The sequence below is a fragment of the Euprymna scolopes genome, chromosome 8 (genome assembly GCF_053919585.1).
Source record: "Euprymna scolopes isolate OS-2025 chromosome 8, ASM5391958v1, whole genome shotgun sequence".
Lineage (NCBI taxonomy): Eukaryota > Metazoa > Mollusca > Cephalopoda > Sepiida > Sepiolidae > Euprymna > Euprymna scolopes.
In genome coordinates this window covers 151,154,417-151,173,875 of record NC_136489.1, presented here as the reverse complement: position 1 = coordinate 151,173,875, position 19,459 = coordinate 151,154,417, and the positions used below count along the sequence as shown (strand labels likewise).

The window sequence follows — 19,459 nt, the reverse complement described above, 5'->3', positions numbered from 1 at the left end:
TTAAAGAAATATTATTAAAGAAAAAGGTATTTTTAAAGAAATATTATTAAAGAAAAAGGTATTTTTAAAGAAATATTAAAGAAAAAGGTATTTTTAAAGAAATATTATTAAAGAAAAAGGTATTTTTAAAGAAGTATTATTAAAGAAAAAGGTATTTTTAAAGAAATATTATTAAAGAAAAAGGTATTTTTAAAGAAATATTATTAAAGAAAAAGGTATTTTTAAAGAAATATTATTAAAGAAAAAGGTATTTTTAAAGAAATATTATTAAAGAAAAAGGTATTTTTAAAGAAATATTAAAGAAAAAGGAATTTTTAAAGAAATATTAAAGAAAAAGGTATTTTTAAAGAAAAATTAAAGAAAAAGGTATTTTTAAAGAAATATTATTAAAGAAAAAGGTATTTTTAAAGAAATATTATTAAAGAAAAAGGTATTTTTAAAGAAATATTAAAGAAAAAGGTATTTTTAAAGAAATATTATTAAAGAAAAAGCTATTTTTAAAGAAATATTATTAAAGAAAAAGGTATTTTTAAAGAAATATTATTAAAGAAAAAGGTATTTTTAAAGAAATATTAAAGAAAAAGGTATTTTTAAAGAAATATTAAAGAAAAAGGTCTTTTTAAAGAAATATTAAAGAAAAAGGTATTTTTAAAGAAATATTATTAAAGAAAAAGGTATTTTTAAAGAAATATTATGAAAGAAAAAGGTATTTTTAAAGAAATATTAAAGAAAAAGGTATTTTTAAAGAAATATTATTAAAGAAAAAAGTATTTTTAAAGAAATATTATTAAAGAAAAAGGTATTTTTAAAGAAATATTAAAGAAAAAGGTATTTTTAAAGAAATATTAAAGAAAAAGGTATTTTTAAAGAAATATTATTAAAGAAAAAGGTATTTTTAAAGAAATATTATTAAAGAAAAAGGTATTTTTAAAGAAATATTAAAGAAAAAGGTATTTTTAAAGAAATATTATTGAAGAAAAAGGTATTTTTAAAGAAATATTATTAAAGAAAAAGGTATTTTTACAGAAATATTATTAAAGAAAAAGGTATTTTTAAAGAAATATTAAAGAAAAAGGTATTTTTAAAGAAATATTATTAAAGAAAAAGGTATTTTTAAAGAAATATTATTAAAGAAAAAGGTATTTTTAAAGAAAAATTAAAGAAAAAGGTATTTTTAAAGAAATATTATTAAAGAAAAAGGTATTTTTAAAGAAATATTATTAAAGAAAAAGGTATTTTTAAAGAAATATTAAAGAAAAAGGTATTTTTAAAGAAATATTATTAAAGAAAAAGGTATTTTTAAAGAAATATTATTAAAGAAAAAGGTATTTTTAAAGAAGTATTATTAAAGAAAAAGGTATTTTTAAAGAAATATTATTAAAGAAAAAGGTATTGTTAAAGAACTATCATTAAAGACAAAGGTATTTTTAAAGAAATATTAAAGAAAAGGTATTTTTAAAGAAATATTAAAGAAAAACGTATTTTTAAAGAAATATTATTAAAGAAAAAGGTATTTTTAAAGAAATATTAAAGAAAAAGGTATTTTAAAAGAAATATTATTAAAGAAAAAGGTATTTTTAAAGAAATATTAAAGAAAAAGGTATTTTTAAAGAAATATTAAAGAAAAAGGTATTTTTAAAGAAATATTATTAAAGAAAAAGGTATTTTTAAAGAAATATTATTAAAGAAAAAGGTATTTTTAAAGAAATATTAAAGAAAAAGGTATTTTTAAAGAAATATTATTAAAGAAAAAGGTATTTTTAAAGAAGTATTATTAAAGAAAAAGGTATTTTTAAAGAAATATTATTAAAGAAAAAGGTATTTTTAAAGAAATATTATTAAAGAAAAAGGTATTTTTAAAGAAATATTATTAAAGAAAAAGGTATTTTTACAGAAATATTATTAAAGAAAAAGGTATTTTTAAAGAAATATTAAAGAAAAAGGTATTTTTAAAGAAATATTATTAAAGAAAAAGGTATTTTTAAAGAAATATTAAAGAAAAAGGTATTTTTAGAGAACTATTATTAAAGAAAAAGGAATTTTTAAAAAAATATTATTAAAGAAAAAGGTATCTTTAAAGAAATATTAAAGAAAAAGGAATTTTTAAAGAAATATTAAAGAAAAAGGCATTTTTAAAGAAAAATTAAAGAAAAGGGTATTTTTAAAGAAATATTATTAAAGAAAAAGGTATTTTTAAAGAAATATTAAAGAAAAAGGTATTTTTAAAGAAATATCATTAAAGAAAAAGGTATTTTTAAAGAAATATTATTAAAGAAAAAGGTATTTTTAAAGAAGTATTATTAAAGAAAAAGGTATTTTTAAAGAAATATTATTAAAGAAAAAGGTATTGTTAAAGAAATATCATTAAAGACAAAGGTATTTTTAAAGAAATATTAAAGAAAAAGGTATTTTTAAAGAAATATTAAAGAAAAATGTATTTTTAAAGAAATATTATTAAAGAAAAAGGTATTTTTAAAGAAATATTTTAAAGAAATATTATTAAAGAAAAAGGTATTTTTAAAGAAATATTAAAGAAAAAGGTATTTTTAAAGAACTATTATTAAAGAAAAAGGTATTTTTAAAGAAATATTATTAAAGAAAAAGGTATTTTTAAAGAAATATTAAAGAAAAAGGAATTTTTAAAGAAATATTAAAGAAAAAGGTATTTTTAAAGAAAAATTAAAGAAAAAGGTATTTTTAAAGAAATATTATTAAGAAAAAGGTATTTTTAAAGAAATATTATTAAAGAAAAAGGTATTTTTAAAGAAATATTAAAGAAAAAGGTATTTTTAAAGAAATATTAAAGAAAAATGTATTTTTAAAGAAATATTATTAAAGAAAAAGGTATTTTTAAAAAAATATTATTAAAGAAAAAGGTATTTTTAAAGAAATATTAAAGAAAAAGGTATTTTTAAAAAATATTAAAGAAAAAGGTATTTTTAAAGAAATATTATTAAAGAAAAAGGTATTTTTAAAGAAATATTATGAAAGAAAAAGGTATTTTTAAGGAAATATTAAAGAAAAAGGTATTTTTAAAGAAATATTATTAAAGAAAAAAGTATTTTTAAAGAAATATTATTAAAGAAAAAGGTATTTTTAAAGAAATATTAAAGAAAAAGGTATTTTTAAAGAAATATTAAAGAAACAGGTATTTTTAAAGAAATATTAAAGAAAAATGTATTTTTAAAGAAATATTATTAAAGAAAAAGGTATTTTTAAAGAAATATTATTAAAGAAAAAGGTATTTTTAAAGAAATATTATTAAAGAAAAAGGTATTTTTAAAGAAATATTAAAGAAAAAGGAATTTTTAAAGAAATATTAAAGAAAAAGGTATTTTTAAAGAAAAATTAAAGAAAAAGGTATTTTTAAAGAAATATTAAAGAAAAAGGTATTTTTAAAGAAATATTATTAAAGAAAAAGGTATTTTTAAAGAAATATTAAAGAAAAAGGAATTTTTAAAGAAATATTAAAGAAAAAGGTATTTTTAAAGAAAAATTAAAGAAAAAGGTATTTTTAAAGAAATATTAAAGAAAAAGGAATTTTTAAAGAAATATTAAAGAAAAAGGTATTTTTAAAGAAAAATTAAAGAAAAAGGTATTTTTAAAGAAAAATTAAAGAAAAAGGTATTTTTAAAGAAATATTATTAAAGAAAAAGGTATTTTTAAAGAAATATTAAAGAAAAAGGTATTTTTAAAGAAATATTATTAAAGAAAAAGGTATTTTTAAAGAAATATTAAAGAAAAAGGTATTTTTAAAGAAATATCATTAAAGAAAAAGGTATTTTTAAAGAAATATTATTAAAGAAAAAGGTATTTTTAAAGAAATATTAAAGAAAAAGGTATTTTTAAAGAAATATTATTAAAGAAAAAGGTATTTTTAAAGAAATATTATTAAAGAAAAAGGTATTTTTAAAGAAATATTATTAAAGAAAAAGGTATTTTTAAAGAAATATCATTAAAGAAAAAGGTATTTTTAAAGAAATATTATTAAAGAAAAAGGTATTTTTAAAGAAATATTAAAGAAAAAGGAATTTTTAAAGAAATATTATTAAAGAAAAAGGTATTTTTAAAGAAATATTATTAAAGAAAAAGGTATTTTTAAAGAAATATTATTAAAGAAAAAGGTATTTTTAAAGAAATATCATTAAAGAAAAAGGAATTTTTAAAGAAATATTATTAAAGAAAAAGGTATTTTTAAAGAAATATTAAAGAAAAAGGTATTTTTAAAGAAATATTATTAAAGAAAAAGGTATTTTTAAAGAAATATCATTAAAGAAAAAGGTATTTTTAAAGAAATATTAAAGAAAAAGGTATTTTTAAAGAAATATTATTAAAGAAAAAGGTATTTTTAAAGAAATATTATTAAAGAAAAAGGTATTTTTAAAGAAATATTATTAAAGAAAAAGGTATTTTTAAAGAAATATCATTAAAGAAAAAGGTATTTTTAAAGAAATATTATTAAAGAAAAAGGTATTTTTAAAGAAATATTAAAGAAAAAGGTATTTTTAAAGAAATATTATTAAAGAAAAAGGTATTTTTAAAGAAATATTAAAGAAAAAGGAATTTTTAAAGAAATATTAAAGAAAAAGGTATTTTTAAAGAAAAATTAAAGAAAAAGGTATTTTTAAAGAAATATTAAAGAAAAAGGAATTTTTAAAGAAATATTAAAGAAAAAGGTATTTTTAAAGAAATATTAAAGAAAAAGGTATTTTTAAAGAAAAATTAAAGAAAAAGGTATTTTTAAAGTAATATTATTAAAGAAAAAGGTATTTTTAAAGAAATATTATTAAAGAAAAAGGTATTTTTAAAGAAATATTATTAAAGAAAAAGGTATTTTTAAAGAAATATTATTAAAGAAAAAGGTATTTTTAAAGAAATATTAAAGAAAAAGGTATTTTTAAAGAAATATTATTAAAGAAAAAGGTATTTTTAAAGAAATATTAAAGAAAAAGGTATTTTTAAAGAAATATTATTAAAGAAAAAGGTATTTTTAAAGAAAAATTAAAGAAAAAGGTATTTTTAAAGAAAAATTAAAGAAAAAGGTATTTTTAAAGAAATATTATTAAAGAAAAAGGTATTTTTAAAGAAATATTATTAAAGAAAAAGGTATTTTTAAAGAAATATTATTAAAGAAAAAGGTATTTTTAAAGAAATATTATTAAAGAAAAAGGTATTTTTAAAGAAATATTAAAGAAAAAGGTATTTTTAAAGAAATATTATTAAAGAAAAAGGTATTTTTAAAGAAATATTAAAGAAAAAGGTATTTTTAAAGAAATATTATTAAAGAAAAAGGTATTTTTAAAGAAAAATTAAAGAAAAAGGTATTTTTAAAGAAATATTATTAAAGAAAAAGGTATTTTTAAAGAAATATTATTAAAGAAAAAGGTATTTTTAAAGAAATATTATTAAAGAAAAAGGTATTTTTAAAGAAATATTATTAAAGAAAAAGGTATTTTTAAAGAAATATTAAAGAAAAAGGTATTTTTAAAGAAATATTATTAAAGAAAAAGGTATTTTTAAAGAAATATTAAAGAAAAAGGTATTTTTAAAGAAATATTATTAAAGAAAAAGGTATTTTTACAGAAATATTATTAAAGAAAAAGGTATTTTTAAAGAAATATCATTAAAGAAAAAGGTATTTTTAAAGAAATATTATTAAAGAAAAAGGTATTTTTAAAGAAATATTATTAAAGAAAAAGGTATTTTTAAAGAAATATTATTAAAGAAAAAGGTATTTTTTAAGAAATATTATTAAAGAAAAAGGTATTTTTAAAGAAATATCATTAAAGAAAAAGGTATTTTTAAAGAAATATTATTAAAGAAAAAGGTATTTTTAAAGAAATATTATTAAAGAAAAAGGTATTTTTAAAGAAATATTAAAGAAAAAGGTATTTTTAAAGAAATATTATTAAAGAAAAAGGTATTTTTAAAGAAATATTAAAGAAAAAGGTATTTTTAAAGAAATATTATTAAAGAAAAAGGTATTTTTAAAGAAAAATTAAAGAAAAAGGTATTTTTAAAGAAATATTATTAAAGAAAAAGGTATTTTTAAAGAAATATTATTAAAGAAAAAGGTATTTTTAAAGAAATATTATTAAAGAAAAAGGTATTTTTAAAGAAATATTATTAAAGAAAAAGGTACTTTTAAAGAAATATTAAAGAAAAAGGTATTTTTAAAGAAATATTATTAAAGAAAAAGGTATTTTTAAAGAAATATTAAAGAAAAAGGTATTTTTAAAGAAATATCATTAAAGAAAAAGGTATTTTTAAAGAAATATTATTAAAGAAAAAGGTATTTTTAAAGAAATATTAAAGAAAAAGGTATTTATAAAGAAATATCATTAAAGAAAAAGGTATTTTTAAAGAAATATTATTAAAGAAAAAGGTATTTTTAAAGAAGTATTATTAAAGAAAAAGGTATTTTTAAAGAAATATTATTAAAGTAAAAGGTATTGTTAAAGAAATATCATTAAAGACAAAGGTATTTTTAAAGAAATATTAAAGAAAAAGGTATTTTTAAAGAAATATTAAAGAAAAAGGTATTTTTAAAGAAATATTATTAAAGAAAAAGGTATTTTTAAAGAAATATTATTAAAGAAAAAGGTATTTTTACAGAAATATTATTAAAGAAAAAGGTATTTTTAAAGAAATATTAAAGAAAAAGGTATTTTTAAAGAAATATTATTAAAGAAAAAGGTATTTTTAAAGAAATATTATTAAAGAAAAAGGTATTTTTAAAGAAATATCATTAAAGAAAAAGGTATTTTTAAAGAAATATTATTAAAGAAAAAGGTATTTTTAAAGAAATATTATTAAAGAAAAAGGTATTTTTAAAGAAATATTATTAAAGAAAAAGGTATTTTTAAAGAAATATTATTAAAGAAAAAGGTATTTTTAAAGAAATATTATTAAAGAAAAAGGTATTTTTAAAGAAATATTAAAGAAAAAGGTATTTTTAAAGAAATATTATTAAAGAAAAAGGTATTTTTAAAGAAATATTAAAGAAAAAGGTATTTTTAAAGAAATATTAAAGAAAAAGGTATTTTTAAAGAAATATTAAAGAAAAAGGTATTTTTAAAGAAATATCATTAAAGAAAAAGGTATTTTTAAAGAAATATCATTAAGAAAAAGGTATTTTTAAAGAAATATCATTAAAGAAAAAGGTATTTTTAAAGAAATATTAAAGAAAAATGTATTTTTAAAGAAATATTATTAAAGAAAAAGGTATTTTTAAAGAAATATTATTAAAGAAAAAGGTATTTTTAAAGAAATATTAAAGAAAAAGGTATTTTTAAAGAAATATTATTAAAGAAAAAGGTATTTTTAAAGAAATATTAAAGAAAAAGGTATTTTTAAAGAAATATTAAAGAAAAAGGTATTTTTAAAGAAATATTAAAGAAAAAGGTATTTTTAAAGAAATATCATTAAAGAAAAAGGTATTTTTAAAGAAATATCATTAAAGAAAAAGGTATTTTTAAAGAAATATTATTAAAGAAAAAGGTATTTTTAAAGAAATATTATTAAAGAAAAAGGTATTTTTAAAGAAATATTATTAAAGAAAAAGGTATTTTTAAAGAAAAGAGGTGCTTTTAAAGAAACAATATTTTAAAGAAAAGAGATTTTCTTTTAAAAAGGTATTTTTAAAGAAACAAAGTGTTTTTGTTACATTTTCAACAACAAAATAAATCATTTCTTTATACATATGTGCAGACTGTTTGTACATAATCTTTTTTTCAATTTCTGTTATAATCATTTCTTTTTTGTCATAGTCGTTTCATCTGGTGGCTGCTATAGAAATAAGCTTCTTTTCATGACGAATTGCTGTACCTAAATTTGTTGTGCTTACATATCACACGAATAGAGAATCAGCAGGAGCAGTTGTTGTGCTTTGTTGTACATTTTTCGTGCCTTAATTTGTTGTAAATAATTAACAAAATCGCTTCTCTTCATTCTCCATTGAACGCATAAAAAAGAAATATATGCATTTGTTTTTTTATTTATGCTTGAAAATTGTCTTCTGAAATTGGAAATTTAGTAGAAAGTATGCATCGATTAGTAAGTGTTTAAAATTTTGAAAAATACTGAAAAAATAGCAATCTAAATCAAAATGTGTAAAAATAGCAACCTAAATCAAAATGTGTAAAAATAGCTACCTAAATCAAAATGTGTAAAAATAGCAACCTAAATCAAAATGTGTAAAAATAGCAACCTAAATCAAAATGTGTAAAAATAGCAACCTAAATCAAAATGTGTAAAAATAGCAACCTAAATCAAAATGTGTAAAAATAGCAATCTAAATCAAAATGTGTAAAAATAGCAACCTAAATCAAAATGTGTAAAAATAGCAACCTAAATCAAAATGTGTAAAAATAGCAACCTAAATCAAAATGTGTAAAAATAGCAACCTAAATCAAAATGTGTAAAAATAGCTACCTAAATCAAAATGTGTAAAAATAGCAACCTAAATCAAAATGTGTAAAAATAGCAACCTAAATCAAAATGTGTAAAAATAGCAACCTAAATCAAAATGTGTAAAAATAGCAACCTAAATCAAAATGTGTAAAAATAGCAACCTAAATCAAAATGTGTAAAAATAGCAACCTAAATCAAAATGTGTAAAAATAGCAATCTAAATCAAAATGTGTAAAAATAGCAACCTAAATCAAAATGTGTAAAAATAGCAACCTAAATCAAAATGTGTAAAAATAGCAATCTAAATCAAAATATGTAAAAATAGCAACCTAAATCAAAATGTGTAAAAATAGCAACCTAAATCAAAATGTGTAAAAATAGCAACTTAGATCAAAATATGTAAAAATAGCAACCTAAATCAAAATGTGTAAAAATAGCAACCTAAATCAAAATGTGTAAAAATAGCAACCTAAATCAAAATGTGTAAAAATAGCAACCTGCCTGAACTAATAGAAAACTAAATCAACACATATATAAAAAAAGCAAATTAAAAAATAACGACCTAAATGAACTGGTATAAAAAAGCAACTTGCACAAACTAATAGAGAATCAACATGTATAAAAAGTTGCATGAAAAAATAGCAATCTAAATCAACTAGTACAAAAAAGCAACTTCTTTGAATTAATAACAACTTAAATCAACTTGCATAAAAAAATAGCTACCTAATCAACTTGTATAAAATCAGTTAGTATTTTAAAAAAAAATAAATAAATATCAAAGTGACTGAATTGTAAAGCGATTAGAACAAACACTAAAAAACAAGTGGCTCTAACTGCATACTCTCTTTCTTTCACCGCTTTGTTTGGATTCTCTCTTTTTGTCAGTTGATTTTCACAGGAACATGTTAACTCAAAATATTTTCAATCAATTAAAACTGTTTTAAATCTCAAAAGTAACAATCTTGAATGAAATTAACAAGCTGATATGAACTTAAGAACTTCTATAAGACAAGGAAACAAACATCTAAAAGTTAGAGAGATTTCCCCCGAATCCACCGCATCTCAAACAAGATCCAATAATGTTTGCTCAAAATCTCCCTATTTGGCCAGGGGCGATGAAAAGCAACACTTCAAAAACTCACATACCAGTCTTCTTCATCCTGCACACACATTTTTATACACTAGCTAGAGTCAGATGAACAGAAACAAATGGTTACACATATTACAGAAGGGGGAGAGTTGCAGGTGGCAGAGGTGGTTCTGGAGGGGATGGTCAGCTCTCTGGGCGGCAAGGATGACGTCAGTAGAGGCCAGAGCCAGGAGGGTTGGTCAAGGCAGCGATCCTGGATCCAGGTGTATCAGGAATGATGCCAAAGAAGTTCAAAATGGGGAACTGACCGACATTTCAGGCAATGCGTGGTGGAATGTTCTGATGTCATCTGTTCCAATAAAATAGAGACCGCCAAACAATTGGAGAGAAGCAGCAACCGCAAAGGCAGGAAAGCAGATGTATTATCTCTCTGCACACACACACACACAACCCCACAACCTCTCCATGCTGTCAGTGTTGTCACTGGAAAATAAACATTGTTTCTAATCGTTCATTTCTATTACATGTTATTTAAAAGTACAAGAGGGTTTTTTTTTGTGTGTTTACACCTGATTGTGGAGGCACGTCTAATTGTTCAGATTCTAACAACCCCCGACTAGCGATTCTAAGTTTTATGAATAACACAACACATACAACTACACATGTGCTAATAAGAACAAGGTAAACCAACACACATACACAGTGCCACACTATTACTTACATACGTATATTATTCACACTATGAATATATTGATATACACATCTGTAAGCCAAATATTAACCATAATATGGTTTGGAAAAAAGCAACTTGCATGAAAAATTAGCAACCTAAATCAACTTGTATGAAAAAAAACAATTTGGATGAGGAAATAGCAACTTAAATCAGCATTATAAAAAAGCGACTTGCATGAACCTTTAGAAAACTAAATCTACTTGTATATAAAAAGCAACTTGCATGAAAAAATAGCAACTTACATCAACATTTATAAAAAAGCAATTTGTATGAAAAATTAGTAACATAATCAACTTGTATATAGAAAAAAAAAACAATTTTCAATTAAAAATGTTACTATGTAATTTAAAATTTCTTATTTTCTTTTATATCTAACAGAACGATTCCCAAACTACAATGCTGCTCTCCCAAACACAGTGAAGACCTATACATGGCAAGTAACAAAGGATATGGGTCCGCTACCTGATGATCCACCTTGCATCACAAGAATGTACACGTCTATGATTGACTATATGAAAGATTCATATTCTGGCCTTGTCGGGCCAATGCTCATCTGCAAAAAAGGAGCTCTGCATAAAAACGGAAAACAAGTGAGTACAATCTGAAGAGGTCAAGATTGGAAGGAGCAAAGGTTTTTTTTTTTTTTCAAAATTTAATAAATGCATGATACAGTACCGCTTTACTGGGAGCAGATACTTATTTTTAAATAAATGTTTAGAGGTACAAACTTTATAGGATTTAAATAAAATGTACGGAAATTTCTCGAGAGCTCTTTCTTTGGCACAACAAGGAGAAAAAAAGTTTTAGTTTTAGTCCGTTTTAAACGCCAAGTGCCAAGTTTTAGTTCTAGTTGGCTTTAAATGCAGTAATTTCAGATTAAATCTTTCTTTTAATTGTTTTTTTTTTTAATATATTTTTGGCACATCCAAATTCCCCCGTAGTGCTCATTAATTTCGCCAGTAATATTGTTTTGTATGCTATCGATTTCTCCTGACGAGATGATAGCCAAACGAGTTCTCGAGAAATTTTTGTACATTTTATTTAAATCATTATACTTATTTTTATAATCATCCAAAAAAGGTTCAGTTTTATTTACTATACAAGCCTGCAATTATTTGGACCCACAATATTTATATATATATATATATATATATATATATATATATATATATATATATATATATATATATATAGTTCTCTGCATATATATTTTTTATGATTCTTATATCATTAGAGCATTCATCAGCGCTAAGAATATACATAAAAAAATCAAAAGGCAAATTCACATCAACCTAGAGATACTCCTTCTCACAGACAGTTCAATACATTAATAATTCAGAAAGTTTTTTACAGCCTAGCATTATATGCTAAGCGCCACATCGGTACAAACGGTTTATAAGTTTTGCAGTACAATTATTTTAATAAAAGCACTACCACTGGAGGATCACAATTCCATTGTATTTTTTCTTTTACACAGGTTTAAAATTATTTGTTTTTGTTTCTCTATTTTTCAGCTATGTGATATTATTAAAATTATAAACTTCCAATTTGGGAAAAAAAAACGGTCCTCCCTATTTTATGTAAATACTACATATATATACATATTGATTTGCAGATCGTGACTTGTTTTCCTCTTTCTTCCTCAACATCAACTACATTCCATTCCTTGCGTTGTGATAGCATTCTAAATCTCATATATATATGTAATGCTATGACCCTTTTAGGCTGTGATCGTAGAATAGTATCTGTTAACTGTGGCAAGCGGGGTCAAGGGTAAAAACATTATTATTATTGTTATTGTATTCTTATTAATTGATTTGAGCGACGGATGCTCGCTGGATAAGTTATTATGATTAGAAGAATAAACAATTAAATTGAGGAAGAAATGATTGACGTGTAAATCGCAAAAGGAATGTGAAAATAGAAAATAGATGTAAACATTCTTTTGGATTTGGATAAACAAATAACTAGATGGAAACATTAGGTTGGTCTGAGACACGTAATTAGGTGATGTGGGAGAACACGTGATCTAGTTAGTTTTGGAGAAATTGAGAGAGTTGAGATTTGACCACCAAAGCGGACAGACGTCAAGACAGGAGTGGGCAGACAGCTAGGAGCGGGCTGTAAGAATAGAAAATGTAGACGAACTGCAGATCCTGTGAAAACCATTTGAGACAACTGTAATGAATTTATATTGTAAAAATATAAAGAGTTGTTTTATGGTTTCACAAGTAAGAACATATGTCTCAATTTCGTCACGGAGCAGCAGGAAGTTAAATGAACGCTTCAAGAAAAAGGTATAAAGCATATATTATTCTTCTTACATATGAACTGTAAAAATATCCCATGTGATAAGTCTGATACAACATGATTCAGTTTACACGTCAATATCATGTCCTCCTGGCTAAGCAACATACATACGATTTATATGTTTATTATCTGTCTGTTAAAAGAACAATATCTTACATCTACTAGATAACACATGACACGTTTTCATATATCATCTCTTCCAATATAAATCAATATACAACATATATATAAAATATAATTATCCACTGACATGTGTTTCGTCATCTACAACTCATAAATATAAGGTATGCCCATGGATATGTATGTTTCTAGTCCTTAGCCATCATCAGCATGGGTGATAGTGAGGATCGAACTCATAACACCAACATCCGTTGATGACGACTGGGAGCTAGAAACATGCATGTTCATGGTATACCTTTTATGCACGTAATAATATTTAAAAATTCAAAATAAATACATCTCATAAAAATAAGGCGACTCAGTCATTCATATATATATATATATATATATATATATATATATATATGCATATATTTATTTATTACTTTTTTAATCTATTTGGTTACATATGTTTCGATTACAGGGTCGTGTTAATGTGGAATTATTAGCTTGAATTAATTTTTAAAAAGTTTTTAGCGGTTTACTAATCTTTATTCTCTTATTTTTCTTTCTTTTTTTTTCATTTATCTCTTACTTTTCTTTTTACATAAATAACCTCAAGTGGCTGTATCTCAACTTCTTATGAGGACGTATCTTTGCTATGATGCTAAATCATTGTAAATACCGCCCTCCCCAAACCGTATACTAACTAACGTGTCAATCTCCCCATGACATGAATTCAACAGTCACCCACTCTCCCTCTCCCTATATTCTAGCTGATGGCATCCAAGTCATAATCTTTTTTTACATTTTGAAAATCACTACTATCTATTGGGTACAATATAATAACCAATAGTGTATTGTCTCTATAATAATAAACATGAAATCTGGATAAATTAAAATATTAAATTTAAGCATATTTTACGACCGGGCCATCTAATTTTAACTTAAAATGAGCACCCACTTTCTGGCCACCTGAGAGAGGAGGCATTTTCCTAAGTGTTTATCGGCTAAAAGATTTTTTGATTTCTTTGTCTGTTTTCATCTTTTAATAAAGACACGAGGAAATTAAGAAATGAAAAAAAAAAAATCGGTATTATTTTACTTTAATGCTCGTCTCACATTCGTATAGAAAAAATTTTTTTTTTCGTAGTTTTCAGTGTGCTTTAAAAGAACATGGTAACCGTTTCTGGTGGAGGGAGGACTCTGCATGCTTGGCTTGTTCAGACTGTCATCTGCTTCATGTTTCTTTTTAAAAGTTAACCCCTTTGATTAAACATGTTTTTTGTTAACCCCTTTGATTAAACATGTGACCTTTTTTAGATTTTATTCCAACCTTCATCTTTTTTACTATCTATTATATGCAGCTTTTTTTATTTGTATTCTTGGCTCTTTCTTTTCAGAGCCATTTTGACAGAGATTTTTTTCTACTGTTTTCTGTGACGGATGAAAATAATTCTTGGTACATCGAAAAGAACATCCATAAATTCACATCAGATCCAAATGGCATTGATAAAAATGATGAAGATTTCATTGAATCTAATCTAATGCACGGTAAGTGTGTCTAGGGATTTCTCAAACTGGGGTCATTTGGCTCCTCAGGAAACAAGTGTCAGTGTATAACACTATATGCCGGTCAATGTTATGACCGACCCGTGTGTTACGTAAATGTCCTGGAAACGGTACCAGACTATGACACAATGGCCCGGTCAATAGAATCTATCAGTTAAATGTCTGTCAGTAAAGAGTAAAGGCATACCTTAGGATTTTGGGTGTGGCTGGTTCCTTCCTTCTTTCAGGAAGACTTCTCTGATGGTCTTCCACAAGTTGGAGTTTCTCTGACTGGAATCGTCTTCAGGCACCGTTTTGACATTTAAGGCAGACATAACAATGCAACACAAGTCGTTTGTATAGAATTCTTAATTATATATGCTTTTACAAAAATTATCACACAACATCTTACAATATTTATAGCAATCAACTTTGAAATCAGCAATTAACTTTTGAATCATCAGCTAATGTTGTTGCAAGAAAAGAAAAAAAGTACACAAAACCTCATCTCACTGTAGCAGCATCGTTCGTCAGTACTTTCTGTAGACTCGTTTTCACGTCTGTCCCATCTGCTCCACTGGCCTTTTTTTATAAAAGACAGAGTCCTGTAGCGCGTGGCAAGAAAAGGAAATGGAGTAAAAGAACAAAAAATGAAATGCTGGAATAAAATAAACATGTCGTTTATTTTCTGTTGAGAAATGAAAGTCTTGGGTGTACACGTGTTCATTCATCCGTTGACGACTACATGCATGGAAGGAAAGGGGAATGCAATAGAGAAACGCAAAGTGGCAAGCTGGCCTGTAGAAAGAGAGGGTTAAGCTCAGTAGAGAGTCGTGCACATGTCTGTTTTGATGGACCAAAACAAAAGGGTAGATAGAGTGAGAAAGTCAATCCAGGTTATGGAGATAGAAAGCGTATAAAGTGTACGTACTGTCTGTTAGCTTTTTGTTCCACATAGTAGCAAGTGGTGTGAGGCATGCGCGTGCGTGCGCATGCCGAAAAGGTACGCTGTCAGTCCGTAGACCGACCAGCTCGAAAGCTGGTCCTAAAAAGAAGAAACCGCTTATTGCTCTTTCTTTTATAGTTGTTTCCGGTGGTCTTTTGCGCATGTGTGGATTTCCTTTGAAAGGGGAAGTGATGTTGTCCATGCGTGCGTGTATGAGAGTACATGTATGTACGTTAGCATGTGTGTATATACACGTGAATGTGAGTGTATGTACGCGAACGTGAATATATGTACGTGTGTGGACGTGGGCGCGTATGTTTGTGTGCTCGTATGTATATGACAAGTAATATAGCTTGAAATGTGAACGCGTGTTTTTGTGTGAGACTAGAAAAGGCTCGCACAATACTCCCCTTCCTAGGAAAAAAAAATATATGCAGTGTATATATACTTATATATATATTTTTTTTTGTAAGTAATGTTTTCGGCAGTTGATTTTTCATCCTGTTTTTTGCTGTTGGTATGGTTGTTTAAAACAAAACGTCAAAAACGGAGTGAGTTTGTAAAAAAAAAGTATTTACTTACGCGTGGAAAAGGCGTTTACTCTTTTTTTTAGGCTGACATTTGTTTGTTTCTTTTTTTTATTGTGTTGACATTTGCAACAAGTTGCTTTGACAGTGAAGGGAATTGTTTGTTTGGAAGAAAAAATTTGGTTTTGTGTTGACGGTGTCTTCGCATGTTATTCTGCGGCAGTGTGTACATTGTTTGGACGGGCGCTAGTTGCGCTTTCGTTCTTGTTGAACGAGTTTCCAGTTTCCATTGTCACCGCATGTAAGTCTGCGGTAGTGTGTGTACATTGTCTGTACGGGCGTTTGTCTTGCATTCGTTCATGTTGAATGATAGTGTCCGGTTGCCGGCTGTCAACGAAACTTCCAAGTTGTGAGTTTATCAGCGTGTGTGGTGCATCTCAACTCATATTGTTGATTCAACTTCTTCCTGTGTTGATAGGGATGTCCTGTAATTGTTTCTTTGTTGTTGCGTCTGCTGTGTGGGAGAGAATGTGTATAGGCCTATGTGATTTTGCTCCTCGCGTTTGTTGCAGGGTAATGTCAGGAAACCGTGAAAAATGTTTGTCGAGCTCGAATTTTTTAAAAATTTGATATGAAGTCGACGGCTCCGTGTTTGTTTTCTGCTGAGTCTGACGAGAGGTTTCGTCGTTGTTATTTGTAGTAGTTATTCCTGTCAGTAGTGGTTCACTTGTTTTTCTTTGTTGAAAAGTTTGTTTTTTTCTTTATCAAATAAAATGCGCGTCTCACTCAAAATAATTAATTTCAAAAAGGTAGGGTCGCCATGCTTATTCGTTTTGCGTCAGTCGGGCGCCAGTTTGTTGTGGTGGTGAAAAATAGGACTAATGAATTGAATTGAGAAAGAGACGAAGTACGTGTTAAATTGAATTAAATGAACTAGGATTTATTTCGTGAAGAAACAAGTGAAAGAAAAAGGTACAACACGTGTTTAGTTCGGCGTGCGTCTCTCGCTGTTAACTGGTGAGAGGGAAAGTTTATTGTTGTAGAGAGAGAGTGAGTGGGTGCATGAGTGTTTCGTTCGAACTCATCCATTCCATTTTAAAATAACGAGGTCACCACTTTCCTGTAGCGCGTGGCAAGAAAAGGAAATGGAGTAGAGGAACAAAGAATGAAATGCTGGAATAAAATAAACATGTCGTTTATTTTCTGTTGAGAAATGAAAGTCTTCGGTGTACACGTGTTCATTCAGTCGTTGACGACTACGTGCGTGGAAGGAAAGGGGAATGCAATAGAGAAACGCAAAGTGGCAAGCTGGCCTGTAGAAATAGAGGGTTAAGCTCAGTAGAGAGTCGTGCACATGTCTGTTTTGATGGACCAAAACGAAATGGAAGATAGAGTGAGAAAGTCAATCCAGGTTATGGCGATAGAAAGCGTATAAAGTGTACGTACTGTCTGTTAGCTTTTTGTCCAACATAGTAGCAATTGGTGTGAGGCATGTGCGTGCATGCGCATGCCGAAAAGGTACGCTGTCGGTCCGTAGACCCAACAGCTCGAAAGCTGGTCCTAAAAGGAAGAAGCCGCTTATTGCTCTTTCTTTTATAGGTGTTTCCGGTGGTCTTTTGCGCATGTGTGGATTTCCTTTGAAAGGGAAAGTGACGTTGTCCATGTGTGCGTGTATGTGAGTACATGTGTGTACATTAGCGTGTGTGTATATACGCGAACGTGAATATATGTACGTGTGTGGACGTGGGCGCGTATGTTTGTGTGCGCGTATGTATATGACAAGTAATATAGCTTGAAATGTGAACGCGTGTTTTTGTGTGAGACTAGAAAAGGCTTGCGCAGTCCTGCATATTTGCATATGTGCGCTAGAGCACACGAGATTCTGTGAGACTGCATTGTTATATAAGGCCGCAGGCATCATCTTGGACACTTTTCAGAATCATGACGCTGCGTCGGCAAAGCGCACACCGAGGCCGTTTAAGAGGTAAGCCTGCATTCCCACAATTTCCGCCACAGCTAACTATCTAGCTACTCCTTAATTTAAAATTCTGGGTGGAGGAGGTGCCCCCCCCCTCCTTACAGAGATGCACAAATATGCATCTTCACCTCGTCATTGCCGGCTGGAAAGACAGAGACAGAGAAAAAAAAATGAATGGAATCACGAAATTGCATTCTGGTTGGTTATTTCAGTGTATCCCTCTGCTTACGGCCAGTTCACCTTCTGGCTAAGGGGGTGGGGGACCACGACAGGCAGTCAGTGGTACTAGCAAATAGTACTACGAGTGTATTACTGATCTTGTGCAGTTCTAGGAGGTCCACCCTCCCAGACTTTATCATCTTTCTTTAAGAAAAGGTTAGTTTATTACTAATCGCCTGAGGAAATCTGACAGAGGTGCCCAGATACAGCACAATCACATTGACACACCGATTCTTGCCAGATGGGTGACTATTTGGGAAGGCTAGGCACTGCATGTACCACGCCAAGTCATAGAAATTTCCAGGTTTATATCTGGGGGGCGCGCTTAATTCACAAGGGGAGATGCAATATGCACCCCCGAATCAAAACAGAAAGCAACGGGAAACTACCGCCGCCTTGGTAAATATCCAGATACGCTACAACACCGACTGTCGTAATAATACATACTTTGGAAGCATTGATAAACAGACTCGAAGGTGGTGTAAAATGCGTTCTTTATTGTCTAGTAGTAAACGTTGCACTGAGAAACAATGGCGGACGAGATTCGTACGTCACGGGCCAAGGGGCATAACTCTAGGCGACTAATAGTCTCTTAGCCTATATTATGACATCCCTTCCCTTCCATATATATGTATATAGTCCAAGGGCGATATTTAGCCTTTATCTGATTAAGGGATAACATAGTCTCTAATATATTATTTAGCTTGTCTCCATTGTTCTAGGGTAATTGTATTGTCTCTTTTTTTAGGATAGTGTAACCTATAAGTTCAGCTTCTGAGGAGCATTCACTCGTCTCTGAGATCTTCTTAATTCGGGGGTGAGTTTCTCAGTTCGAGTGTGAGGCGTGCCGCTGGAGTGTTGTTCGGTGGTCGGCTGTTCAGTTTGTTTAGGGGGGGGGGACCTTCCTTCTGGGTGGGATCCGGTGGAGAGTCGCTGGGGCGAGGTTGGTCGGATCTATTTGCGGTTGTTGATCTCCTCCCAGCTGGTCTGAGGAACTGCCTGTTCCTTCTATAGGTGTTACCGTTCTCAGATTCAACTATGTAGGATCTGGGTGTCACGCTGGAGCGCTGAATTTTTCCAGGCTCCCATATCTTTGCTTTTTCCTGCTGGACATAGACATTCTGTCCTGCATGTAGGTGGGAGTGGTGTCTGTTATGTTTCCTGTCATAGCAGACCTTAGAATGATCTTTCTGTTTCTGTATGGCTGTCCTAGTCTGCTCATCGCCAAGTTGTTGCTTGGATACTAGGGGTGTCCGTATTTTTTGTCCGTTGAGTAACTCTGCCGGGGACTTAATGTCTGATGACAGTGGCGTGGCTCTGTAAGCCATCATTGCTAGGTAGCTGTCTTGACCAGTTTTCCCTGCCTTCGTCAAAATTTTCTTGCATGTTCCCACCATTCTTTCGGCGAATCCGTTAGACTTGGGGTAATGTGGGGACGATTTCCTGTGTTGGAAGCTGTACGTCCTGGCGAAATCCTTGAAATCTTTACTTGTAAATTGTGGACCATTGTCCGAGTACAAGATTTCCGGCACTCCTTGTTCCTCAAATATCGTCTTAATACTTCTAATAACGGATATTGATGAGGCGGATGGAA

The 19,459-nt window shown here is 27.3% G+C and overlaps 1 protein-coding gene across 2 annotated transcripts in view; it reads left to right on the top strand.

Moving 5' to 3' along the window:
- The window catches only part of LOC145283840 (hephaestin-like protein), an 84,596-nt gene that overhangs the window by 48,309 nt on the left and 16,828 nt on the right, over positions 1-19,459 (top strand). For both annotated transcript variants that reach the window (XM_080132948.1, XM_080132949.1), the window contains exons 8-9: positions 10,614-10,825; positions 14,048-14,198. In XM_080132948.1, the coding sequence (XP_079989074.1) occupies positions 10,614-10,825; positions 14,048-14,198 (363 nt within the window). The remainder of the gene's footprint in view (positions 1-10,613; positions 10,826-14,047; positions 14,199-19,459) is intronic.